This window comes from Vanderwaltozyma polyspora, genomic scaffold (genome assembly GCF_000150035.1).
Source record: "Vanderwaltozyma polyspora DSM 70294 KpolScaffold1023 genomic scaffold, whole genome shotgun sequence".
NCBI classification, from domain to species: domain Eukaryota; kingdom Fungi; phylum Ascomycota; class Saccharomycetes; order Saccharomycetales; family Saccharomycetaceae; genus Vanderwaltozyma; species Vanderwaltozyma polyspora.
The window spans coordinates 75,290-101,701 of NW_001834688.1; the positions used below are offsets into that span (position 1 = coordinate 75,290).

The 26,412-nt window shown below is 33.0% G+C and overlaps 12 protein-coding genes across 12 annotated transcripts; 8 read left to right on the top strand and 4 right to left on the bottom strand.

The window, feature by feature from the left end:
* Positions 1-2,025: 2,025 nt before the first annotated feature.
* On the top strand, positions 2,026-3,258 carry Kpol_1023p34 (uncharacterized protein; the record flags this gene model as incomplete). Its single annotated transcript, XM_001646673.1, has 1 exon — positions 2,026-3,258. The coding sequence occupies one exon, from the start codon at positions 2,026-2,028 to the stop codon at positions 3,256-3,258; it is 1,233 nt and encodes a 410-aa protein (XP_001646723.1).
* Positions 3,259-3,726: 468 nt separating this feature from the next.
* Positions 3,727-5,733, bottom strand: PMT7 (putative dolichyl-phosphate-mannose--protein mannosyltransferase; the record flags this gene model as incomplete). Its single annotated transcript, XM_001646674.1, has 1 exon — positions 3,727-5,733. One exon carries the CDS (start codon positions 5,731-5,733, stop codon positions 3,727-3,729), a length of 2,007 nt encoding a protein of 668 aa, XP_001646724.1.
* Positions 5,734-6,593: 860 nt separating this feature from the next.
* Positions 6,594-7,949, top strand: PFU1 (Pfu1p; the record flags this gene model as incomplete). The annotated part of the gene is made up of 1 exon (XM_001646675.1): positions 6,594-7,949. One exon carries the CDS (start codon positions 6,594-6,596, stop codon positions 7,947-7,949), a length of 1,356 nt encoding a protein of 451 aa, XP_001646725.1.
* Positions 7,950-8,324: 375 nt separating this feature from the next.
* On the bottom strand, positions 8,325-8,699 carry FYV4 (mitochondrial 37S ribosomal protein mS41; the record flags this gene model as incomplete). The annotated part of the gene is made up of 1 exon (XM_001646676.1): positions 8,325-8,699. The coding sequence occupies one exon, from the start codon at positions 8,697-8,699 to the stop codon at positions 8,325-8,327; it is 375 nt and encodes a 124-aa protein (XP_001646726.1).
* Positions 8,700-9,066: 367 nt separating this feature from the next.
* Positions 9,067-10,002, top strand: MED6 (mediator complex subunit MED6; the record flags this gene model as incomplete). Its single annotated transcript, XM_001646677.1, has 1 exon — positions 9,067-10,002. The coding sequence occupies one exon, from the start codon at positions 9,067-9,069 to the stop codon at positions 10,000-10,002; it is 936 nt and encodes a 311-aa protein (XP_001646727.1).
* A 412-nt stretch (positions 10,003-10,414) lies between these two features.
* On the top strand, positions 10,415-11,065 carry Kpol_1023p39 (uncharacterized protein; the record flags this gene model as incomplete). The annotated part of the gene is made up of 1 exon (XM_001646678.1): positions 10,415-11,065. One exon carries the CDS (start codon positions 10,415-10,417, stop codon positions 11,063-11,065), a length of 651 nt encoding a protein of 216 aa, XP_001646728.1.
* A 739-nt stretch (positions 11,066-11,804) lies between these two features.
* Kpol_1023p40 (uncharacterized protein) lies at positions 11,805-12,383 on the top strand (the record flags this gene model as incomplete). The annotated part of the gene is made up of 1 exon (XM_001646679.1): positions 11,805-12,383. The coding sequence occupies one exon, from the start codon at positions 11,805-11,807 to the stop codon at positions 12,381-12,383; it is 579 nt and encodes a 192-aa protein (XP_001646729.1).
* An 893-nt stretch (positions 12,384-13,276) lies between these two features.
* On the top strand, positions 13,277-15,724 carry RSC3 (Rsc3p; the record flags this gene model as incomplete). The annotated part of the gene is made up of 1 exon (XM_001646680.1): positions 13,277-15,724. One exon carries the CDS (start codon positions 13,277-13,279, stop codon positions 15,722-15,724), a length of 2,448 nt encoding a protein of 815 aa, XP_001646730.1.
* Positions 15,725-16,321: 597 nt separating this feature from the next.
* Kpol_1023p42 (uncharacterized protein) lies at positions 16,322-17,155 on the top strand (the record flags this gene model as incomplete). The annotated part of the gene is made up of 1 exon (XM_001646681.1): positions 16,322-17,155. One exon carries the CDS (start codon positions 16,322-16,324, stop codon positions 17,153-17,155), a length of 834 nt encoding a protein of 277 aa, XP_001646731.1.
* Positions 17,156-17,293: 138 nt separating this feature from the next.
* Positions 17,294-17,941, bottom strand: GPI11 (mannose-ethanolamine phosphotransferase GPI11; the record flags this gene model as incomplete). Its single annotated transcript, XM_001646682.1, has 1 exon — positions 17,294-17,941. One exon carries the CDS (start codon positions 17,939-17,941, stop codon positions 17,294-17,296), a length of 648 nt encoding a protein of 215 aa, XP_001646732.1.
* Positions 17,942-18,414: 473 nt separating this feature from the next.
* Positions 18,415-22,428, bottom strand: CFT1 (cleavage/polyadenylation factor CFT1; the record flags this gene model as incomplete). The annotated part of the gene is made up of 1 exon (XM_001646683.1): positions 18,415-22,428. One exon carries the CDS (start codon positions 22,426-22,428, stop codon positions 18,415-18,417), a length of 4,014 nt encoding a protein of 1,337 aa, XP_001646733.1.
* Positions 22,429-22,942: 514 nt separating this feature from the next.
* On the top strand, positions 22,943-24,268 carry PRO1 (glutamate 5-kinase; the record flags this gene model as incomplete). The annotated part of the gene is made up of 1 exon (XM_001646684.1): positions 22,943-24,268. One exon carries the CDS (start codon positions 22,943-22,945, stop codon positions 24,266-24,268), a length of 1,326 nt encoding a protein of 441 aa, XP_001646734.1.
* Between the last annotated feature and the right edge of the window lie 2,144 nt (positions 24,269-26,412).

The following is a 26,412-nucleotide window of genomic DNA, read 5'->3' on the forward strand; positions in this document are numbered from 1 at the left end:
AAACGAGATCAGAGCCTGTTGCGGGAGTTTCTCAGCTTTGAGGTGAACTTGTTACCACATACCGGCTTCTTTTCGCATCATATCACATCTGACTCTGCAGCGCTTGCTCTCGAAAAATACAGAAAGAGAAAGAAAAAGAAAGAAAGGTAAAAAGAACACAAAAACACAAAAATCACAAAAATCACAAAAAGGCAAGAGAACATGCCAGAGAGGGAAAAATAAAACAAATCAAGAGGAAAAAGCGTAACAGAATATATTCACAGCAAACGTTACGATGATTCTTCTGGGTCTCTTCTAATCGAATCAGATTATATCAACGTGTTCGAAATGTTCCCATTTAACTGAAAAATGTACTCGTAAGGACAGTTAGAAGGGAAAACAATGGCAAAATCAGAAAGAACTACGTACAAGAAGCATCTAACACTACCATTCTAACCCAGTGGCTTTCAATCTTCTAACAGGAAAAAAAAATAAAATAAGAGTCCTATTAAGTAAGTGAAGTACCTAAAACAGCAAATTTGAAGATATATCATATCCTACCTCCCCATTACATATAGCTAACTTAAGCTTCTGGTGTTTGCTAGTAGAGGTTTTCAGTTAGGAAGTTGACACTTTCGAGAATACCTTTCAAGGTAAGAATCAACCAGTGGAAGTCAGTTGAAGTCCCAAAAAAAAAAAGCAAATTTTGAAGCAATGCTACTGCTGGTGGTAATGGAGATACAGGTGGATGGAATGGGGATGGGAGGATGGAAATCTAAGCAGAGTTCAGTACGTTATACTGTGTCAGACAAGACTGGATCAGAATAAACTAAACTAGACTAGTAAAAACTTAGACATACGGCTTTTACTCTACTGTCTTTGTCTACAGCAGTGTTATGTTGTTGTTTTTTTTGGTTACCAACTGCAGAATGAGGCCTGTTGCTGGTAGAAATCACCAAGTTTTCACGTTAGATGCTGTCTTTTCGAACTATCTTGGGAAATTTTGAAAGTGGCATTTCTGGTTACTTGATCTAGGAAAAAATATTGATCTAATTGCTACTCACTGATTAGTTGAACAGTAGACAAAATTAGTATCGTAACAGATACTCTTCCTCTGTTCTTACTTATCAACCGTTTTTCAGAAGAGAGAAGCAGAAGTATATATATGCATAAACTATGGAAAAAGCAAATTTACTATGAACTAGACGTACAGGACTCTTGTTCGAATACCAGTTTTCAAAATAATTTCGAGTTCGATTTTGATTTCGAACACATCCAAGATGCAAACAAACAAAGCGATGCAGAACAATACAAGAAAAAAACTGAAAGGGTTTAGTGAAAGGTTAATTATATAGTTGAAGATGAAGTTATCTACTGATCTATTCGTGTTTATCTCTATATTTTTAGTAGTCTTATTATACAATTCTATATTATATCATAATATGATGATAAATTTCTGCCAATTTGTTTGGGTTTTACTTGTTTATGGAAAAGTTTGAATGGAACAATGTCTAGTCTCATTGTTACTAGACATTTTTGACCACCCACACACACACATACATACTCTCTAAGTGATTCTGGTTTGTTGGTATCTTGGTAAAAATAATCTATTTATCATGTTATATCATATTATATATAGATATATTATTTAATTGATTGCGTTTGGATTATCAGCAAGTCCATTTTGAGGTTACTTTCTTTCTAGGAAACTTCAATCATCAGAATTTTTGTTTTAAGTGTATTCTTTGTCTAATATCAGTTTCTGATTTTATCATATCTTACTTGATATATATTAATCAATTTCATCAAAATATAATATATATTAGTTTTACAAGTTTCGTAAACCGTTTTAGCCATTTTGAATTCCTCAGATTTATATTTTCTGTCTAGTCCATAGTCAAAAAACCCATATTCATCAGTGTTATCAGTCATTCATATATATACTTGATCATAAGCCATTGTAATATATTGGAGGTTAGTTCAAGATAGAATCTGTACCAAGAGAAGTATATATAACTAGATATCATTGCATTCATATTAACAATAATGGAAGATGGAGTCGTACCTACATATCTTCTCCCACAGATGAAATCGATCTGGTTAGATGAAGATGAAGAGGCTGAAAAATTATATGGTTTACAGGCTCAACAATTCATGGCTGGCGATGATGATGATGAAAAATTAGGTGTCAAGATGATTAATAGTAACAAACCATTATTGAAAAATATGGAACTAATTAAACCATTAAACAATAGCAATAATTTTAATTCAAATGATGATGAAGATTATTATTATCTGAAAAATAATAAAAGATTATCAAAGAAGAAGCAATTAATAAATTTCTTCAAAAATAAAGAATTCAATGGTCAAAAGCTTCTTGGCAAGAAAATTTCATCACCATTTGGTTTCCAACACATTTCGCATGCTGCAGATTCTTCAGAAGATGAACTTACAACTGAAGCAACTACAAATGAAGAATCCAAGCAAGAGGTCTTACTCCCCAGCATTGATGATAACGAACATGGCGGTAATGACTCTTCGCATCCTAATGTTCCAACACATACAAGGTCATTGAGTAAAGCATTTGTAACAGAAACAATCCCAGAAAGTTATAACAATTCAACATTACAAAGTAGAAATTTATTAAGAACTTATAGAACATCAATGGGTCGTTCTGTATCTACTAGCTCATCCCAATACTCGAAGCAAAGCACTATTGATACAATTAGAACTTCAAGAATCACATCAACGGTGACAATGGCTACATCCATTGCAGATTCGCCAGTTAAAAGACAATTAAGAACAAGCGATTCTGAAAAGAAACACATCGATAGTGGATATGCTCGTGATTCAAATTCGAGCAATATATCACTAGAATATTTAAAAAGTTATACATTCCCAACAGTCCTTCAAGATAAAGATATATTTGATCTTGAAAATATCGAATTATTAAATACAGCAACAAGTATGAGTACTAGTGATGATAATGATAATGATAATGAAACTGAGCATGCAGGGGAGGAAACACTTCTGGAAAGTGATTTTCAACCTTCATTAAGAGATGCAACAAAGTCTGATCCAAATTTACTAGCCAGTTCACGGCTAGAAAATGGTTGGTTCAAAAAGACAGGTACAGGGTCTCTATCTAGAAAGTCATTGGATGATGATATTCTTACTTACTATTTGGAACCTAGAGGTCTCGATTCTCCTGAACGTCCTTCATCATTTCGTTATTCATCATATGGTAAAATCATCACTCAAACACCACCTCAATCATAAGTTTTCACAGTTGAATATATTTGGTTTCATGTTATTTTACAATTAATTAGGTTATTAAACACTCTTGTTTCGCAGTTATAGTTTTGATCAAGAGTTATGCATTGTTCTTCCATTTTAGATATAAGTTATTCATTATTAAGTAATTATTTAGCGCATACATCGTACATACAATGTTTCATGTTAAAGTATGGACTATTACATTTAAATCTTACATTATTATTTAATATTTGTAAACATGAAAGTAGAAATGGTGAAATACGTCTTATTTTCTCTTTGTGAAGTCATTTTGTAGGATATGGATCGATGAAGAGAAGGCAGATATTTATTATACTGTGGTATTGAATCAAATGTTCAATATTTTGAATTTATATTATTCAATAAATAAAACTTGATCATTATCAAGTTAAATAAAATACACGCATATAATAAACTCTTTAAACCAATTTATCAATTAGTAGAATGTTCATCTCAGTAAAAGTGTATGTATACAACATATGCTACAGGGACTAGAATTGATAATCTGTTCCATTTGTAAATTCCATCCATATATTTTGCTAACAGAAGTAATCCAAAATAAAATCCTGGGAAATAAAGGATAATATCTAAGTTCATTACTACACTTTTATTGAACGGATAGTAATGTAAAATCCAACCCAATAGGTATTCATAACAAATTTCAGCAAATATTGGATCTGAATTTTGTTGCACAGATATGTCACCAGATTCGTATGGGTTCCATCTTAAAAATGAAATCAATTGACCGCAAACAAATAACCCAAGACCTAAAGTGGATGATAACCAGATGTATGACTCGAATTTCTTGTCAAAAACGAAAAATGGCCAGCTTTCTGGGGTGTATTCTGCTTTTTGATTATAGTTTACCACATAATAATTATATTTATATTGTTTGGACAAGTACTCTGTTAATAAATGAATATAGTATGGCATGTTCATACTATTCTCATCTGGAAAAAACACCATTTTGGTACCCTCTCTATTTGGCTGAGATACCTTCTCAATTCTGAAGTGGGTTCTAGATTGTGTTGCTGGATCTAAACATAGTACTTCCTGTTCAGTGAATTTTTCACTAGGTAAGCGAGTATCATGGCTGATCAAATCGCAGGCATGGCCTACATTTCTAATTTTTATAATTGACCCCAATGGCTTAACTTTCCCATCTGTCTGATAATTAGTGATATGAATAGTCCATAATTCATCGGTCTCTCCCTTATAATCCTCATCACGAGTACATGAAACTTCATTAGTATAATCTTGTTCACTGACAGGTGGTTTCGCAGTTGAAGCACGTAATAATTTACCAGAACTCTTGTGTCTCAGTCTGATCTTGCTACCATTTTCTATTACGACATTGCGGCTAGATACATCAAAACCTGCAGATTCGTGTTCAATTATCCATTCATTTTGTTTATCAGTTTCATTCTGTGATAAGGATACTTGTTGTTCACCTGATCCAGATTCATAATTGAAATTGTGTGAATGCAAATATCCTCCCATAGATTCTACATGACGCAATGTAATAACAGAGCCGAAATGAAGATTCTCGGTAACTTTAAATGGTCCTCTTAAATAGGATTTGAATTCTGGTGACATGTAAGTTGAGTATTCGATGTTATCATTTTTCCAACTTGTTAGCAGCATTGATTCCGATCCAACAAAAAATGTAACTGGTATTATCAAAACCATTGTGGAGCAAAATAATAGATACTTGATCAAGAATTTATTGTTCAAAGTAACGTCAGAAATTATATTCCAGAAATTTAAGGCAGATAATGATATGATCCAAAGCAGAGTGAAAAACCCTAAAAATTTCGTTGATATTATTGAGCCCAATGAAAATGATAGAAGAACATAATGTAAATACCATTTGGTAGAAAATGGGTTATAAATTTTGATACTTCTCCAAGAATAGATAATCATAGTCAAATATAACCAGAACAAATTGTCGATTGACAATTGAGTTGATTGAACTTTGAAAATAGACATATAGGTAAGTGATAATGAAAATATAATCGATACCAAACTAGTCATATTTGCCCTTCTTGCTCCTAAATAACTGAAAAAAACCGTTGAAGCACCAATGGAAAGAGAAGCAACCCTCAATACTGATATATCATTTGGTAATAATGAAAATAATTGAATTCCAAATGGTGCATAAGGACCTAAGTAAAATTCGCCATTCTTGTAATGTCTTATCGCTAACAGTATTTGATTCTCTGATTCTAAAATCTCCTGAGATTGATAATTCAATTGTGGATATGACCTATAAAAATAAAACCCACTAATGAATAATCCAATAATAAAATCTAGATAATATGGTAAAAATTTACCAGTACCTTTAATATCATTGTAGTCGATTGGGAAGTATTCTCTAAATGGACCTTTCCTTAAACCATTGTCCTTTATACTGTTGTTAGACACCTTATCTGCAGCAGATGCCTTACCTGATTTTTCCATCCTCTACAATTCAAAATATAATCCTTTTAACAATTTGCAATGACTAATTGAGACGGTTTAGCACTCTTGATTATTGCTTGGTATAATAATTAATTCTTCTAAGGTGTAAAAATTTGTACTGTAAAGTTCATTAACAATTCCTCCCTTTCTGTGGCTTTAAAAACAATGGATACAAACGGGAAATTGTATGTGATATACACTGTTACCTCCTCTCAATGTGTGTGTGTCTCAATCGTGTCCTTCCGTTTGAAATACAATGATTAACCTTCCTCTTGTTGAACTTGTTCTCAATATTCCACTCGATATTTTTCTTTGACTGGATAACCATATATTATAGTGTGTGCTTACGTGAATGTGCGTACATTTCTCTGCAGAATCGCTTCGAAATTATTTTACTTCGTTTCTTCTTTTTCGTGATACCCCCTAACCCAACCGCAAACTATCACTACTTCTCCTTGGTTCAATTCTTGTTGGCATCAATTTCCTAAATTTATTTTCCTAATTGTCCTTAATATCCAATTGTTAGTAATTGACAAACATTTAACTATTAGAAGTTGGAATATTCAGCGATAAGAAGAATCAGTCAATTGAATACTATTAAAGCAATAGAGATGTGTTAATATACGTTATCTTGTTGTTATCAGGATACGTTCTAAGGTTCATTATAGTTCCAAACTGAAAAATTTAAAATAAAATATACATATTTATTAGAAGGATATTATTTTTATTGCGTTTGCTAGAAGTATATAATATCAAATTTAAGATTAGAAGTTGAAATAGAGCTGGATAATTATATTAATGGTTTTCAGTAGAGGTTAACTGTTTCTTCCACTATATATATTAATAATATCGACATAATAATGGCTAATAAGTCGAGACCAAAAAAAGTTAAGGCTCCTTATAGAAAGTATGTCGGTGGACAAGGGTTTGTGAGAACGTTGGGTTTTAACAATACACTAGTACCTATTGGCGATGGACTATATGTTGAGGAACAAGTTATTGATGAAAATGAATATATTGACGATTATAATTCTGAGATATCGAAGAAAGGTAAAAATAGAAGGAAAAACTCGTTGAAGTCCAACAGGAGGAATTCTAGTGGTAATGATAAAAGACATATTTCAGACGCAGATTTATTATCTAATATGCAATTATTAGATATCGGTGGTTCTCCAATGAAAGTACCATATGAAATACAAAAATTAATTATTTATTATTGTGATGATACACCTTTGAATTTTTTATTAGTCTGTAAAGCCTGGTATTGGATGTGTCTGCCATCCTTTTATAAATCTCCTACATTAAGCAGTAGAAATTTCAACATGTTTGTTAGTACAATAATCGATAATAAAAAGAGGAAGTTTGGCGAATATGTCTATGAGTTAGATTTATCAACGATCTTACAAAGTGGTAAGAACTCACATGTCTCAAAATTACTACGGCGTTGTTCACCCAGGTTAGAGAAATTTACCGCTCCCCAAACTAGTTTCGGTTATACACCATTAGTATCATTAAAATCATGTCATAATTTGAAATATTTAGATTTGGGATTAGTTTCAGAAACTGTTAAATTGAAAGAATTATTCTCTGCAATAAGTAATTTCAGAGAATTGACACATTTAGCATTTCCAAGAAGCTCGATCGATTGTGAAGGCTTCCGTGAATTTGTCTGGCCACCGAATCTGCAATATGTTAAATTAAGTGGCGGGATCACTAATGAATTTGTAAGAGAAACTATATGGCCAAGAACCATCACTACTTTAGAATTTTCATACTGTCCAAAAGTTGATGAGCATGCTGTATATACAGTATTGTCTCAGATTGGTGATAATTTAAAGCATTTATTTTTCCACTATCCTATGCCATCTTTGCATGATAATTCATTGGATTATATATTCAGATACTGTTCGAATCTTATTTCGGTGCAATTAATGGTTGATTACTGTTCTAAATGGACATTTTCAGAGCATATGTTAACAAAATTGATATATCCTAGACCCTTAAAGACCATCTATCTTGAAAGCAGCGGGGCGTTAGGTTTAGCATCTAAAATTCATCCAGATGATTTTACAATAGCTATTATGGAATCCAGACTGCCATGCTTAAAAAATATATCTATATCTTCAAAGCTTGGTTGGGATATGCAAAGTAGCGATGTAGAAGATTTGGTTTGTGCATTTGAAGATCAAGGCGGTGGACTGTATCTAAATTATTGAAGTTCAGTTCCTTGCCTCGAACTCTGTCATTATATTACTGTAAGTATGAAAACAAAAAAAATTTAGTCATTGTATTTGATACCAATATAAAATAGCATTATTTTTTTTCAAGAATTATTTAATTAAGCATTTATATTTTTGTTTTATTTACCTGTTCCGTATTTACTATATGTAGTTGATATAGAAATAATGAACTGTTACTATTCAATCAATAACAAGTCGGTTGAAAATGAACAGATGCTGGATTACAATATGAATGAATATGTTATTAAAATGTATGATCATATATTTACAAGGTTCACTACTAATTAAAAATATATCTAGATATGTAATAGATATAATAATACCATGGTTGGCGTACAATTCAAAAAACTATCAATTTTTGACCCTTTGTTCAGCTTCCCATTTAGCATGATTCTCTTTTCTATGTCTTTCACCACCAAAGAATGATTTCTTACCCTTATCCACCTGGACAATTTCCTTGTTTCTCTTGTACCTTTCAACTTGTTCAAGGATGTACTTTCTTTGTTGGGCAGTTATACCTCTTCTTTTTAATGCTCTTGACTTCCAAGTAAATAGGTTGCTCCAATTATTACCATAAGTCTCAGAGGCTTCATGACAACTTCTGCCTATCTTTTTTAAAAATGTGTCAACATCAGGTATACTCTCATTGGTCTTGGGAATTGAAACCTTGGTATTATTCAATTTCAATAATGGTCTAGAGATAGATAAAAATCTACGTGAAATCATAGCTGCAATCTGATGATCAAAGGAAAAGAGTAAGTGCTAACAACACAAATATATATATATATATATTCAGATCTGGAAAGACACTCTATAGACTGTCCTGGTTGGTAATAAGCCTGAAACAATTCACTTTTCCCCCTTCAAATACATAACCAGTTCACTATTGAGTTCTATTCATTTTATAGAGTGGTTAGATATTTTTTTTCACTTTTCCATACTATATGAAAAATTCATCATAGTGAAAGAACATATGTATGAAAGAACACTTTATAACAGGAGATAGTCAATCGTTGTTAGAACATCAATTGTTGAAAGGGCAAGTCAGTCAACAGTCAGTGTTGTAGTCAAGGTATTTATAAGTATTTGCACGATGTCAGGTCAACCTCCTTTAGATGAATTGCAATGGAAATCGCCAGAATGGATTCAAGCTTTCGGTTTAAGAACTGATAATGTTTTAGATTATTTTGCAGAATCACCATTTTTTGAGAAGACGTCTAATAATCAAGTGATTAAGATGCAGAGACAGTTTTCTCAAATGCCAGTGATGGATAATCCATCTGGCAACACGCCTGCCAACGGTGGAGGGGATCAACAACAGCAGCAGCAGCAACAACAACAATCGCAACAATCGCAGCAGCAGCAACAGTCCCAGCAATCTCAACAACAGCAGCAACAACAGATTAATATATTCAAGACATCTGTTAATCATCAGGATCAGGATCAAGAGTTTGGATACGTAGATATGATAAGAAGGGATATATTGACTAGATATCCGATGCATGCGATGTTAGAGAGAGAATTAGGTAAAATGAAAGGTGTAGAGTATGTTTTATCCTACGTTAGAGAACCTGATTTCTGGATTATTAAGAAACAAAATAGAATCTCTTCAGAATCTACACAACCATTGCAAGCGTATTATATAATTGGTGCAAACGTATACCAATCACCAACAGTTTTCAAAGTGGTGCAAAGCAGACTTTTATCCACAAGCTACCATTTATCATCAACTTTAAAAACATTACGCAATCTAATCCAATTCGAACCATCTCAAGGGGTCCAATTTAAAACGATCCAAGACGAATCGTATTCGACACCGACCTCGACATCAAATAACGATATTGGAACCAATGGGAACAGCGTTTCAAATACAACATTGTCAGCATCAGCAACAGTAGCTACTACTCAACCGGCTAGCACTTCTCAGTTTGATCATAATGGTTTCCAAACAAATCAAGATAAATTAACAAGAGATATGATGGACACATTAATGGTGATGAGTATTAAATCAAAACCTGAATACATTTGAGAATATATCAGGAAACTAGTCACAGTCTCTAGTTGACCAGATCAGGTCACACAGGTCAAGGTCATCTCTTGGTCTTGAGTGCTGTCGTCATCGTCATCATCGATGGTTGTCATGCTTCTCTTTTAGCTGTGTCATTGTGAACGTCGGCTTTAATAGAGGTTACAACTCGCCAGCTCAACAAATTAACGAAATGGTTTCGACCATTAAACAAAGCAAACTATAAGGAACTAACTATAAAGGATGCTGAATTGTTTGTGATTGATTGTTTGTTTGTGCTGATTGGTTCTGTTTGGTGAGTGTTGTTGGTCAATTGCAGATTTCTAGTTCATTTTGGTATTTTTGAACTGCAGGTTTTGATCTCAGAGGAGAAGAAGGAAGCCTATTAAAAAGAAGAAAAGTTGAATTGTTCAAGATGAATCCATTACAATTGATTATTTCTACATTGTTTTTATTTGCCAGCTTTGCTCTTGCTGGTAAGGATGAGAAAGAACCAGAAGTCACTCGTAGTGTTTATTTTGATATTGAGCATGGTGGTAAAGAATTGGGTCGTATAATTATTGGTTTATACGATTCTGTTGCACCAAGGACTGTTGAAAATTTTTACCAGTTAACTATGTCTCCAGATCCTGAAATGGGTTATTTGGATTCTATTTTCCATAGAATCATTCCAAACTTCATGATCCAAGGTGGTGATTTCACCCATGGTACTGGTGTCGGTGGTAAATCTATTTACGGTGCTGTGTTTGATGATGAAGATTTCACTTTGAAACATGACAGACCAGGTAGATTATCTATGGCCAACAGAGGTAAGAACACTAACGGTTCTCAGTTCTTTATTACTACTGTCAAGACTCCATGGTTGGACGGTAAGCATGTCGTCTTTGGCCAAGTCATTGAAGGTTTAGATGTCTTGAGTCAACTAGAAACTGTTGCTACCGATAGAATGGACAAGCCATTAGAAGAAGTTAAGATTGTCGGTTGTGGTGCTATCGATATCGTCCCATCTGCCAAGATTGATGAATATGTAGCTGAACATCCAGAACCAGTTCATGATGAATTGTAAAGATAATACTATTATTTAAGTTAAGAAATATATGTTTTTTTCTCCAACTCTTCCTTATAATTTGTTATACTTCATCAGTAAGTACTGATATATATATAGTTGTGATTCGTTTCTTTCCGAACAATTCCACGCTCTAACTGCTTTCAATTGTTAACTATCGCATTCTTTATTCCAATTGTCTCCCTTTCTCCCTCTCTCTTTCTCGAGATACCAACTGAGGAGCTTTAAAATGAAGATTCGATAAACACAATGGCAACTATCTAGTTATAGAATAACTATAAATACATGATATAAAGATTACATACAAGGCTCTTTTTTATATTTACTCTTATAAATATGATCAATCGTATGAGGCAGTCTTATTACAGATTCTGTTTGTTCTACGAATCGATGAGAGGTCATCGCACTAGTAGTATTGGTACCATAGTAACCATATATAACTAAAGTAATAAGGACAATTCGAATAATAAACTCGAATGGTATTCATTCTGATCTAATAGATGTGATACATCGTTGGTTGTATCTCTTCTATTAAAAGTACAACGTCATGTACTTGTAATCTGACATCGCCCATCACGAATGTTTAACTGACAGCTTGGAACTTAATTCGTTCATGGAACTTATCACTTAGTATAGAAAGAAGAGTTGGCTGGTTGTTATAGAATTATAAAAGTGGATAGATTGGTTTCAATTGACAAGAGTTTCTGTTGCAACTGGCTAGAGGTTACTGGTTGATACGATGAGATTGTTTTCTATTGTTTCAGTTTTCTGTTATTTATTGTTCTGCGTTACAGCAACCACCGAACCTAAGATCACACAGAGGGTTTACTTTGATATTAACCATGGTGATGAAAAATTAGGTAGAGTTGTGATTGGATTGTATGGAGATGTAGTTCCTAAGACTGTTAAGAATTTCTACCAGCTAGCTACCTCCAAGGATCCTAAGTTTGGCTATATAAATTCTGTTTTCCATAGAGTTATTCCTAATTTTATGATCCAAGGTGGTGATTTCACCCATGGTCTTGGTATTGGTGGGAAATCTATATATGGTAAATCGTTCAAGGATGAGAACTTTACTTTGAAACATGACAGACCAGGTAGATTATCGATGGCCAATGCTGGTCCAAACACCAATGGATCTCAATTTTTTATCACCACTGTTGAAACCGCTTGGTTAGATGGTCATCACGTTGTGTTTGGACAAGTCATTGAAGGTATGTCTATAGTCAACAAGGTTGAAAACGTTCCAAGAGACGGTAAGGACAAGCCAAAGAAGACCGTCAAGATCGTTGCCTGTGGTGATTACGACTTGTTGTGAAAAGTGTGGGATGTTATTCATTTCTAGAGTATAAATAAAACTCACCGTTATTTTATTTTCATTTATATATATTTATAATTATTTTTGGTGGCCAGTGGATACCTCATCCATCTGGTTGGTTTTAATAAACGTTTTCAGATCCGTTACCCAAAGTTCCTTGTGCTTGTGTGCCAGTGTGCCTGGGTACTTGTCATAGTAGTAATCACGTGCCTGCCACCACGTGAAACATCTGATCATGTGACTGCAATCACGTGCACATCACCACACACGTAACCCTCTTACCCGGACCAGCTCTTCCTCTCTTTTCCAAAAGAATTCTCATCCAACCATTAAAATTGAACAAACAACAGCATTATAACAATAGGTTTTAATGATACTTACAATTAAAACATATATGATTATTTGGAATAAAGATAACCACTAATAGCCATTGTCTATGGGATTCAGTTTTGTCGCTAGAGAGTTCAATATAATATTTTAATTGAGAGTGCTTAAATAATATCGGTGTGGGAAAGGTTTTCTTTTTGGTTTATTTGTCTCGGTATCAAGTAGTTATTACGTACTCATTGAAAAATTAACGAACAAAGCAGAGCAAAGCAAAGCAAAGCTATATCTAAGATACTAAGGTTATATTCTGTATCGCTAGTCAAGCCCATTGAGGAATAGTATAGATCTGGGTTGAAGTAGTTGGAGTTTCTTTTGTTCTAATATAATTTTTGAATTGAATTTTTGGTACATTTTCAATATTTTTGGCCAAATTAAACCGTTACATTGCATATATTTGGCTACACTTACAAGATTGTATTCAACTTTCTTGAAAAACTATTTTGTCACTGCAAAGAGACGCTACACAGTGCAATAATAATAATTATAAATAGTATAGCCTTGTATTAATGATGGATATTCGTGGGAGAAAAATGAAAAAACCACCAGCTTGTGTTCAATGTCGTAGGAGGAAAATTGGTTGTGATCGTGGGAAACCAATATGTGGAAATTGTGCAAAATCTCATAAAACTGACTGTTTTTATCCAGATGTGCCTGGCGCTTATGTAACTTCTTCTCCAGCTCCTGAAAAATTGCATAGATCAGATTACCAACAAAGACAGCATTTACCTAATCAACAGTCAAGAGAAGCTACTATCATCTCCCATCACGCAAATTCTGGTATTGTCTCAATGGAACAAATTAGAGATTATAACACCAGATTGCAACTGTTGACTGCTCAGGATAATAGAAATTCTCCTGTGCCAGCAGACTTGAATTTATACCATGGTTTGAATCCAAAGGATTCAAATTTTGACGACTATTCAATGCTAATGAATTATTATGAAAGTCCAACAATTTTCGATTTAATGACTTCAATGTACTCTCAAGAGGAAGTATTATTAAAAGAAATGAAATTTTTAACCTCCAGATACAAAGAATTACAAAATATTATTAAAGATAACAACTTGGAATCAGAATATTCAAATGCTAAAAGAACTAACGACGATGATGATACTGAAACTGATGAATTGGTATTGAAAAAACAAAGATTGAGAATAGTACAGGAAATTAAAACTAGTATTAATAATAGAAAATTTATTGATGCCTTCAAAGATGTTGACCCTGAATTTTTAGACGATTCTCAAATTTTTTCAGTGTTTAATAAGAAAACGAAATTTAAAGAAAGTTTATTGCCTATTAAAGATTCACCAAATACTTCATTCGATATCAAATTCTTAATCTGCAGAGATGAATATCTCGCTAGATTTTACCACAAATTGGGCAAGGTTGTTAAAAGTGAATTTCAACCACAGGTTGACGTTTGGAATAAAGTAAGATCAGAAACACCGATCGTATCTAAAGCTGATCAAGTTCTGAGATTTCCTGCTCGTGAAGTTTCACAACAGATCATATCAAAATATATTGAAATTGTCGCAGAATCAAGTTCTTTGATCCCAATATTAAAGCCAAATGAGTTATTATCCTCAGTTGAACAACTTTTTGGTCGTGAGCCGATATTCACAACAACTAAATTGAATCTAGGTCAAGTTGTCACATTAGGTTATATATCTGTTTGCTTGCTTTTGTCATTTGAATCAAACGCTTCCACAGTCCTAATTCCATTAAAGGACGAACAATTGTTAGTTTTCGATCAGCTAAGGCAATGGGTCCCACAATTGAAATCAAATTTAGAAATGGTAAAGTTTGAACTGGAGAAAAGAAAAAGTTATTCTACTTCAATAGATGTACTGAAGTTTATCGCATTATACAAATTTTATCAAATGATTTCAAGTGATTACTGTGAAATTGTTGATTATGATGAAGATATTCATCTTGCACGTCAATTATCATTGAATAATGAATCAAAAAATCAATCATTAATTATATTGTGGAACTTCATTTATAAAAACTATTGTTGGAGACATTTATATAAGGGTGAAATTCCAGACTTGGTCAGTGGTCCTGAGCTTAACTCCTCCCTAGTTATTGATCCATTGTTAACTAATGATATTGGGTTACTAAATTTCCAAATTGAAATGGTGAAATATTTACATTCAAAGGAAGAATTGATTTCAATGCAAAAATTACAGAAAATGAAAGAATTATATAAAGTCAAACTAAATGATCAGAATAAAAGATGTTTCCACACCAGCTCACTGATACACAGTGTTATGAATGCCCTTATATACCGTAACAGTACATTGTTCATGAATTATTATCTACTGCTTCAGTATGAAGAACTTGGTGATAAAGAAAACTTTAAGGATACTTTTACTGAATTTCTTCAATTAATTCAAGAAAGTTTGTTTTACATATTCTCTAATCTAGCAAGTCTAAAGTTTGCCGGATACGAGTTTATTTTTAGCAGTAGATCATTTATGACATTGGATAATATTTGTCAAATGTTGTTAGGTTTACATCAACGTTCTACTGACGCCGTCAGAAAGTCGCAATCCTCTACAGAAGAAAATACTGCTAAAAAGGAACTAAAGGAGCACTCGAGCCTATTGGTACTGTTACTACATAAAGTAATGATGTTGTTACAAGATTACTCTAAAAACTTAAAGGTAACTAATGTAATGATATCTAAATTAACGGTTAAGATCACAACTATGTTGGAATACGTTGAATCAGATCTACAACCTGCAAAACAGGTAACAACCTCAAACAACGGATTCGAAAATGCTGACACAGTCGCTCTATTAAAGGATATTCAAAAGTTACGCACCATTTCTGAATCCCTAATCAAAACAGACTTCTTTTCACAGCGTCCCACCTTCACACCTAAAGACCCAAGTAAACTAGGTATAACTGCATCAAATTTTGCAGCTATCTACAGCTCATTCTACTCATGATTGTAAATTAACTATTCGACGAAATTTTCCCTTCATGTTAACATTTATTCATAGAATTTATAAGACAACTTGTATTATCAATAAAGAAATTTAATTTTATAAGATTATATATATACTACAAATAAAGTAAAGTTTCTGCATTAACTAGTTCATTGGATTCAAACTTTAAACTGAATAGAATTTTTATTTGTTTCTTAACCAGTTGGATTTAAATTTTTATGTTTTGTTTTATGAAATTAACAAATAGTCAAGTAATCAATAAAAGTATCATTTAAAGATGATATTTTCTTTAAGTTACATGGTCACCAATGAATTCGTTCCAAACTAATGAATATTAATCAATTCCTAGTTTATTAGATACATATTTTTATTTACGCTCTCAATCCATTTACCTTTTTAGTGAAATGGGTTATAATTAGTACTGCTAAAGCTGCTTAATTTTAATATTCGGATCCGAACACTCTTAAATCAAAGAGCCCAAGCATCTTCAATATATAAGAAATAGAAGATATTTGATTGAACAAAACACAATTGTATATCGATCAATTGATATTCTGAGTACTGGAAGGGGATAGCACTAAACGCAATTGTTATCAGATGTTGCTCAGAAGGGTTTGCCATCCAATCCTGTCTACTAGAGGTGCTTTATCCTTCTCGAAGAGATTCATGCAAACAAATGGTAAAGTCATTGATAATTTTACTAGAAGGAAAGGAGGGACAGGATCAGGTCCGTTTGTAGAGTTACCTGAATTCGAACAACTACAGGATTCTATTATTGCAAAACTTCCAGCTTATTGTACTATTTATGGTAATTTGAACAAAATTTGTGCCTTAAATGTCGATTCGAATGCCTTAAATGGACCATTTCTTGCTGAAGATTCAGAAGAAATCAATTGCATGACTAAATTTGCTACAAAAGAATACCCAGCAAACCTAATGATGAGTTCCCCAGTACCGGCTTCAAGCATCGCAATTTTGAAGTTAGATGATTATAAAAGTGGTATTAAGATTCGTAGTTTCGACGATAACGTACTCTGTTATAGTGGCGATCTCTCTAAATCTGACGATTCTATCATAAAAGGTTTAGGTGTAGTAGCATTATGTGGTTCAGGTTCTACATATCGGATGAGTGTCCAAAAGGATGAAGTAATAATGATTACACCAGAATCACTTTTAGCTCATGATTCTAATTTGAAATTAGAGCTAATTGGCCTAAGATCCCACTTCAAGCTTCCACTTAAATTGAAACAGTTTATAATAAAATATGCAAATCATTTTTATGAAGATATTATGCTGTATTCTACAAAATTCTTTAAAAAGGATAAAATGTTTTATAAAATCAAAGGTCCAGGTACCATTATCCTCCAGAATAATTTCATCCCTCAATCAAAACTATATTCCAATGAAGAATTAATAAAAACTATTAAATAAAAATACTTATATTCCTTAAATATCAATACATTCACATGTAAATATTGTTATAATACATTTTTTTATACAATTATACTTTTATCGAAGTTCATGCAGTAGGTGATCAATCCATTAATCGGAAAAATCGTAAATAATCTCTTATGTGAAAGCACTGATTGAGTAACCTACAAATGCTCCAAGATAACTTCCAACAATCACAGGTATTGGCCATGCCTGCCATTCTCTGTCCCAATCTAATGGAATAACCACACAACTTATCCAACCACCTAAAACGATAAAAATGAAATATATCTTCCAGATTCCTACTTTGAAATCACAATTGAACAACGAGTACACAGCAGGGTATGCCAAATAGCAAGCATGTAATGCTAATAGCCAACTTTCCCTCAATTTTTCAACCAAAGGAGCTCCAAATACAATAATCATCAATAAGGTTGGAACAGTTAAGAGTATCGTGGCACTTAATGAAATTAAAATTAAAGTATAATTAATCTTCAAAATCTTATTACCATAGATTGTTGCACTGTTGAATTGAAACACTAAATATAAAACTTGAGATGGTATCAGCAAATAGAGTAATCTCATTGTATCATAATCATCACTTAAATAGATATAATAATACAATAACCCAATTATATGCCATGGAACAGTCCTAATGGTCTTTCTTACAAATACTGGAGGATGGTCATGATCTATATTCTTCTTTTTAGTATTATGATGGGATAATGTAGTATCATCAGAAAACGTAACACTTTTCTTAACGTTGGCCCTCTTCTTCACAGGCATGTCTTCTCAATTCAATGCTTTAAAATATACCAAAAGAAACCTAATTACAATCTATTAAAATACCTTCAATTCAATGAGGTTAACAACTAGAAATACAATATCTTGATTGCTATTCTCCTTAATCCTTTTCTTTAATCCATATCTTCTAGAATGTTAAACCTTTTTTAATTTCAGATAGCAAGAGATATCTTTAAATATCGTAAAATAAGCCTTAGTTAGGAAATGGACGAAGACAGAACTTCATCGATCTGTAAGGGCAGTTTTGATATAACAATGGTTTCAGATTGTATCCTGTTAATCCAACATCTTGGAGGTTGTTAATTCAAGTTTTAGATAAGTGAATAAAATATTTTTGTATTTGATTAAATGCAGTTCTTATTATTTACCTTTTTACTTATTTCTATAAAAAAAAATAAAAATAAAATACATGTACTTCAGGGGACTAACAAATGAATTGATGGTTGACAATTTGTTTATTTGTTTCCACATAATGATCTTAATGAAAATTCAATGTTAATCATATCTCTCCAGACATCGAAATGTGCTCTTCTTCCAGCTTTTTGTGCAATTTTTGTTCTTTTAGTTATTGACAGATTACTAAATCTTCTTATAATGTTAAAATCCAACATCGGTCTCATTAGATGAACTAATTGATAGTACTCATTGGACAGTCTTTCCATTCTTGGATTCAAACCACCTGCTTGTATTTCAGTATCTATTACTTGTTGCTGAATTACGTATAGTCGCCTGAAGCTGTCTTCATCTAACGGGATAACTTTGAATATCGACCCATCCACACAACTACCCACAGATTGAAATGTAGCTTGTCCATTTGGTGACGATTGGAATTCATTATTAGATGGAAGTAATATCATAGAGGTATTAGTAGAGTGTATATTGAAACTGGAATAATGGGCAAGTCTTTGTCCAGATAATGAATTAGGTTCATCTGGTGCATATTTTAAAACATGCAAAATATCATTTCTGTCCGAAACAATGAAGAAAATATCACCATTATTTACCAAAAATTCTAATGCTACAGTTTTAAACTTTGAGACACTTCTACCAAGTGGAATCATTCTATAAGGTTCGGCATCAAACCCAACAAATTGGAAACCTTGCATTGAGTCACCAACAATCATCAAGTTACTAAATGATTTTGTATCTGTAACATATACAGGAACATCAAGGAAGGCAACTGGTACAACCGATTCATCTTCTTGAATATCTCTCACCAATAATTTTTGACTTTGATTAATCATAAATCTACCACTTATTTCACATACAGAATTGACGTTACCTCTTACTGTCTCTTGGAAAATTTCTTTAAATTTATAATTTGTATCTGGTTTACCAGGCTCTGGTACAACCTCATTAATATCAATAACATGGAAAGACCCAGCAGAGGGCAAATCTTCAGTTCCTATCGATGCAACACCAACTACTAATAACTCTCTCTTCTTTTTAGTCTTTGAATTCACTTGAATTGTCATTGATCTCATGTCATTTATTAATGAATTTCTTTCAAATTCAATTTTATCTATAACATTCCAAGTTTTTGGATTGACTAACAATATACCAGCTTGGAAACCCTTAGCGTGCTTTGCATTAGGATCATACCCAATCAATGTTTCACCATCTTCTGCCAGTGCCTCATAGTCAATCTCTTTTGCATAGGCTACAACAAAAAGCTGTGACTTTTCATTGTATACAACTTTGGTTAAAGATTTATAGTCCTCAATAGTGTCACTCAATCTAATTTTTTTCAGAGGCAATTGATTACCATAATATATATCTTTACGATCCAATGTATAAACTCTTGCGTTCTTGATATCGTCAACACACATGACAGAATTATGTCCCCAAGGACTCATCGAAACAATTGGTATATTTGCAAATTTAAAAACCCTTGGAACTGAATTATCTTCCTTCATAATTATATATGGAACATTACCTGGAACAAATATCACCGAGTAGCCGTTGTATTCGGGGATATAATGCATAATTCTTTCAATCGAACTAACACCCTTTGCGTAGGCATTTTCTGGGGCACCAGTGATTGATAAATTATTCCTGTATAAGTTACGATGAAATCTACTATGACGTTGAGGTGATTTCTTATACTGATAAATTTCACCACCAAATGTCAATATCGTCAGATATTCCTCCTTTGACTCCTTACCAAGTTTGTTAATCATAACTTGTTTAATTTGTGGATCTGGTATTACTTCATCTGGTAGTTGATATATACTGATGTATAACAATTCGTCTAGCTGATCAATACCATTTAATTGAAAAATTCTGTCATGGTGATTTCTTGGAAAAAATATAATTTGATTATCAGCTGTTACAAATGTAAATAAAAGTTCTTCCTTATCAGATTTCTTCATACCGGTTAAAAATTCATTACACATATTACTCTTTAAAATAACACCAGAAGTTAAAACCATTTCTGGGAGAACGTCAGGTAATTCAACTCTGAATAGTTTTTTCTTACGTTTATTTTCTAGTTCATAAATTTTGATATCACCTCTTGACAATGTAATCAAAATGTATGGATCCATAACAGAAACGTTCACTACCTCAAATTCAAAGTTCATGGTTGTTAACCTATGGAAATTCAGATCATATAAATATAAATGATTTGTTGTTACTTGAACAATTCGTTTGTTTTCACCAAACATTGATATGTATACAGTGGTTGCATCTCTTCTGAATCTTCCTTCCCTAAAGAGTTTAAAATTTTTTTCAATAGAATAGATATCACTTTTTGAATTTTTTGAATCTGTAGTAATTAAATACTTATCTTGTGATTTAATCTTCAGATTCCAAATCTGAGTGACACTAATAAATTTTAGAGCCAGCTCAATCTGGGGTTGCATACTTTGTTGTACTATAGTAAGATGAGAGCCTGTACCATTACCAGAAGTTCCAACTAACGAATATTCACCTTGATTAGGATTAGCCAGACCCTTAACATTGGTTTCTATAGAGGATGCTTTTCCAACGGCTAAAGATGTTAGCGGTCCTATGTTTTTGAATTGGGATAGCAATTCAATGTTAAACGGTTGTATGCTTTCCACCAATATTTCCTTTTTTCCTGACTTTGCGTCGATCGAGCTTTCATCTCCATATAAATTATCTTCATCTTCATCGAATTCATAGAGACTGTCCACTGTTTCCATATGTTGCTCCTTTGATGTTATTGCAGATTTAATGTTATTTAATCTCAAAACCAAAGCATCACCTGATTGATAACCAATAAACAAATCTGTCATATTATTTGCGTTATGTTCACTGATACAAGATATACATGTTGGATTTGAATTTTCCTTTAAAAGATCATTTACAATAGGCAATTCAGTAATATCAAAATTAGTTAACAACCTACCTTCTAAATCTAGTTGGATATAATAGAAAATACTATTCTGATCCATCAGCAGTAGGAGTTCACTTTCTCCAATTTTATCTGGTGGAGAAATATAGTGTTTAATTGGTTTATTAAATATTATGCCTAGATTAGATCTATCAATAATTTTACCCTTTTTAAAGTTTTTATCAATGAATTGATTTAACACTATACTGGTTTGTAAAACAGCAGTATTATCAATGTAGATGATTTCATTTGTTCCAACCAATATGTTACCATTGCATAGTGAAATAAAAGAATGAACATCAAATGGCAGTTCATTAACGGTACCTATTACTGTGGTTGACCATTGCGTTTCTTCTGCAACTGGTATCAAATCCAGGGTTATTATTATGAAATCTGTAGGTAATGCAGTCAATGAAGAATTACCTATCCATGCTAAATTTGGCTGATATAACACACCAATGGTTGGTTTTGAAAAATTTTGTAGGAATTGTATATCAATTATATTTTTAATATTTGAATTTAATTGTTTACCTGTAATAATAATACTTGGTTCAGTTAAACTTTTAGAATGCTTTCCACTGTTATTTTTTTTATTATTCTGATCATTATTTCCTTCGTCATCATTATCATTATTATCATCGTCTTCCTCCTCCTCCTCATCTTCTTCTGCTTTCACAAACGGCAAAATTGCAATGCAATCTACATTGAACAACAAAACTACATTTTTACTGTTGTCAATTCTCAATTGAGAAGTCTCTGCCAATTCCAACAAAGAAATATCTTTGAACTTATCTTGGTAATAATGTAAAGTTATAGTCTCCAAGGAGTTGGAATTGGTATTAAACTTCACAATCGACAGTTTTGCAGTCCTAGTAGATATCAAAAGAACATCAAGATCTGAATTTTTTTGTGGAATTAAAGAAATATCTGTAACTTTACCTATCAATTTAAACTCATTAGTTAAAAACAGTTTCCCTTTATCATCGAATCTATAGATAGAAAGAAGATTAGTTCTCACAGTAATCAACTCCTTATGAAGCTTAGTAGTGAAATTACCTACAACAGAATGTGAAACAACAGTGGCGTCTAAAACATCATCATAAACATTCATTTCTTCCTCTTTCTCTCTATTATTATCTGTTCAACCTCGGTTAACCAAAATTTTTCAAATAAGGATAAGAATTAACCAAATTCTATATAATAAAAACAATCAAAAACCAAAAATCAACTAATGACCTATGACCTAGACACCAATTCAGACAAACTCTTAGCTTTATACCTTCTTTAAAACCAAATTTAAAACAATTCATTTCACTATCTAAACCTTCAAATATTTGAATATTTTATGAAAAATCTGATATGATATTATTTGATATATTTCAGAAGCGATGACGAAATAATTTTTCAATGCACTAAGTAATAGTAAAATATAAGAATAAAAGGAGTGAAAAGTGGTTTCAAATCAAGGGAATTGTATATAAATAGAGAGGTAATAACCCACAATTTTAAGTTCTCCAGATTTTGAATCTATATTAGGTTTTTTTTAGGTTTAAAATTGGTTTTAGACTGGTTAATTTGTAGAAGTTTTAGTTTTAATTTTTAAATTTGGTTCAAGTTTTAGAGAGATGTTAGAAGAGCAGGGGTTTGAAAGTCAAGACAAAGAAAATATGCCAAATACATATACTATTGTTATTAAAGTAGGTTCCTCATCGTTAGTCGATGAGCAGACTAAGGAGCCTAAGTTGGCTATTATGTCTAAATTAGTTGAGACTGTAGTTAGACTGAGACGGGCTGGTCATAAAGTTGCTATTGTTTCTAGTGGTGGTATTGCTGTTGGGTTGAGGGCATTAGGTTTGCCTAAAAAGCCTAAACACATATCTGAGATTCAGGCTATCGCAGCTGTGGGTCAAGGTAGATTGATTGGTAGATGGGATTTATTATTTTCCCAGTTCAATCAAAGAATTGCCCAAGTTTTATTAACTAGAACTGATATAATGTATTGGAGACAGTATAGAAATGCTCAAAATACATTAAATGAGTTGTTGAAGATGGGTGTTGTTCCAATTATTAATGAGAACGATACCTTATCTATTAGTGAAATTAAATTTGGTGATAATGATACATTATCTGCCATTACAGCATCAATCGTTGGGGCTGACTATTTATTCCTTTTGACTGATGTCGACTGTTTATATACTGATAATCCAAGAACCAATCCGGATGCTACTCCAATCTTAATTGTTCCAGATATTTCAAAAGGGTTGCCAGGTGTGAAGATTGACAGCGGTGGTGGCTCTTCAGTCGGTACTGGTGGTATGGAGACTAAGTTAGTTGCCGCTGATTTAGCTACCAATGCTGGTGTTCATACAATCGTGATGAAGAGTGATGTTCCTGAAAATATTAACAAGATTGTGGATTATATTCAAAGTCTTGATATAAACTTAAGCGGTAATGGTGAAAAGAAAATTGAAGAAGAAAATGGTTGTGATTTATTTGAATTACAGAGGAAAGAATTGGAAAGATTGGAAGAGATGGAGGTTCCTTTACATACGAAATTTTTAGCCAATGACGACAACCATCATTTGAAGAATCGTGAGTTTTGGATTCTTCATGGCTTAGTAGCGAACGGTGCTGTTATTATCGATGAAGGTGCATATAAAGCATTGACACGTAGAAACAAAGCCGGTTTATTACCAGCAGGTGTTATTGAAGTTGAAGGTTCATTCCACGAATTAGAATGTGTTGAATTGAAAATTGGTAAGAGGTTACCAAATGGTGAGTTAGACACATCGATTCCATTACGTACATGTGGTAAAGCTCGTTGTGATTATTCAAGTATTGAAATTAGCAGAATTAAAGGTTTGCAAAGTGATGAAATTGAAAATGAATTAGGGTACGCCGACAGTGAATATGTTGCTCAAAGAGAAAACATGGCTTTCCCACCAAATTGATACATTCATTAAGCCCCAAAAATGCATTGTTAATTGTTAATGTGGGCATAGTAATACTAATAGCAGTATGAAATTTAGATTTTTTTTTATTAACCATTTTAACAAGAATAGAAATAAAGGCACGCATTGGAAATCAATGGAACATTGGGAAAAAAATGACGTAATATGGGTTAAAGTTCCTAGTGATTTCGAATCTTATACATCTTAAATTTTTCAAGTTAGACTGAACCATATCTGATCGGAGAAAAAGAAAAAAAAATTGTTTAAACAGCAATTACGTAATTTGTTGTGATAACTTTTTCAACCTTTCCCACTCGATGGTTCCCTCTACAACATTACAAGATTAATGAATAGACAGACAGTATAGCTCTAGAATTTTCAGTTTCATTTATGAAGTTTTTTATGAAATTGTACATTTTTTGGCCATGATGGGCATATGATAGATATCACTTCAGAAAACTTGATCCCATTTTTACAAATTTCCTTATTTCTTTCCATCGTGTACATTAATTAATATCAATTTTGATATAATTTCTATTCCAACTACGACATTCATTAAACGATTGCAATATATTTTACGTTAGTTTTGTTTTCCTTTCTACATAATAGTTTTTTATATATCAAACAAGAATAGATAGATACACTTTATTCTCTGGAGTCCTACTCCCCCAATGAGGTTATTTCCCATGGGGAGGTAGGCAATAACCATACGATCTAAGCACCAGTCCAGAGTGTCTGCAAGAACTATAGACTAAGTTGATAAAGTGAGTCCATTGATATTGGCGAGTTTTGGTTGATGAGTGTGTATGTCTTGCTTGTTACAAACAATGAATGTCTTATAACTAGTTATATGAGTGTGAGTGTGAGTGTGAGCATAGTAATGTAATTAATGTACTAACTATGGTATCGGTCGTTATTGAGTTTTTTGGCTTACCCATCTTAGCTGGATCACGATTGTTAGCGCCATGACGTGCGGATGTATACATCCACAAACTACGTCATACGGAAAAAGAAACAATTGTCTGCCTTCTTTTGCTCTCAGTATCTCCTTCCACGACGCTGCGTATATAGCGATGTAACCGCCCCTCTGGTTTTGGCGATCGGTAAACAGACAGCCCTCTTTCCCCTTCAGGTAAGAAAAAAATAGAGAAAAAGAAAAAGAGAAAAGAAACACCGTTGAGTTTATATCCGCGGCGAAGGCGCTTTAGAGAAACAAAACACAATCAGAACATTTACATTTACAACACACACAAGAAGTCATATCCAACGAAATTTACAACATAACACGCTAATGCTGAATGTTGATTGGACAGTTGACACATCGTAAAGAACTATAAATTACGTGCAAACGTCTCATTGTCTATGACGTATTTAATGAAATACCAACCGTAACGCAAGAAGCAACCATCAGGTCTCGACGGCTCAAGCCTAGGGTAATCTAGCCTGGCCTGCTCTCCTCCACTTCGTTTGACGTTTGATCCAAAAGGACTACGTTCTTCCGATCCGAGATGGATGGCACCGACTGGAATAATTAAATAGAAAAATAGAAAAGAGTGGGTTAAGAAAAAATTAAAACAACCATTACGGATACAAATTTACAACCATAATTAACACTTTGCTGTCTTTACTTATTTCCTCCCCCCCTCCCATCAATCACTCTTGGTGCATTTCCACGGCCAGATTAAAATATCAAAAGTATTGTTAGGCCCCTCTTTTCTTATGGGTATGCCAATTTCTTCAACGTTTGCTTCTGGAACTATCTCGGCTCGGTGAAAAAGAAAAACCGTTCGGTTGGTTCTTTTTCATACTGCTCTCTAGCATTGGCAACAGTACCAACATTACTAACAATATGAAAGCTTTTGTTCTATCCAGTTCTATTGCAAAAGATATTTCGATGTTGAAGCAGCCATCTACTGTAGTAGTAGTGGTTGTGGTGGTGGTAAGGCTGATTTGGTTTCTGCCTCTCGTTAAGTTCGGTGAAATTACTAGTCTAATTGGGTTTTTTGCTCATGAGAGCTGATTAATTGGTTCGAACTGGATTTGAGAAGAGAGGCTAACACTTCTCTCTGCTTCTAGCCGCATAGATTATGATGTATATTCCATCTGAAACTTTTCTTTCAACTGTACTCCCCTCTGGAAATATA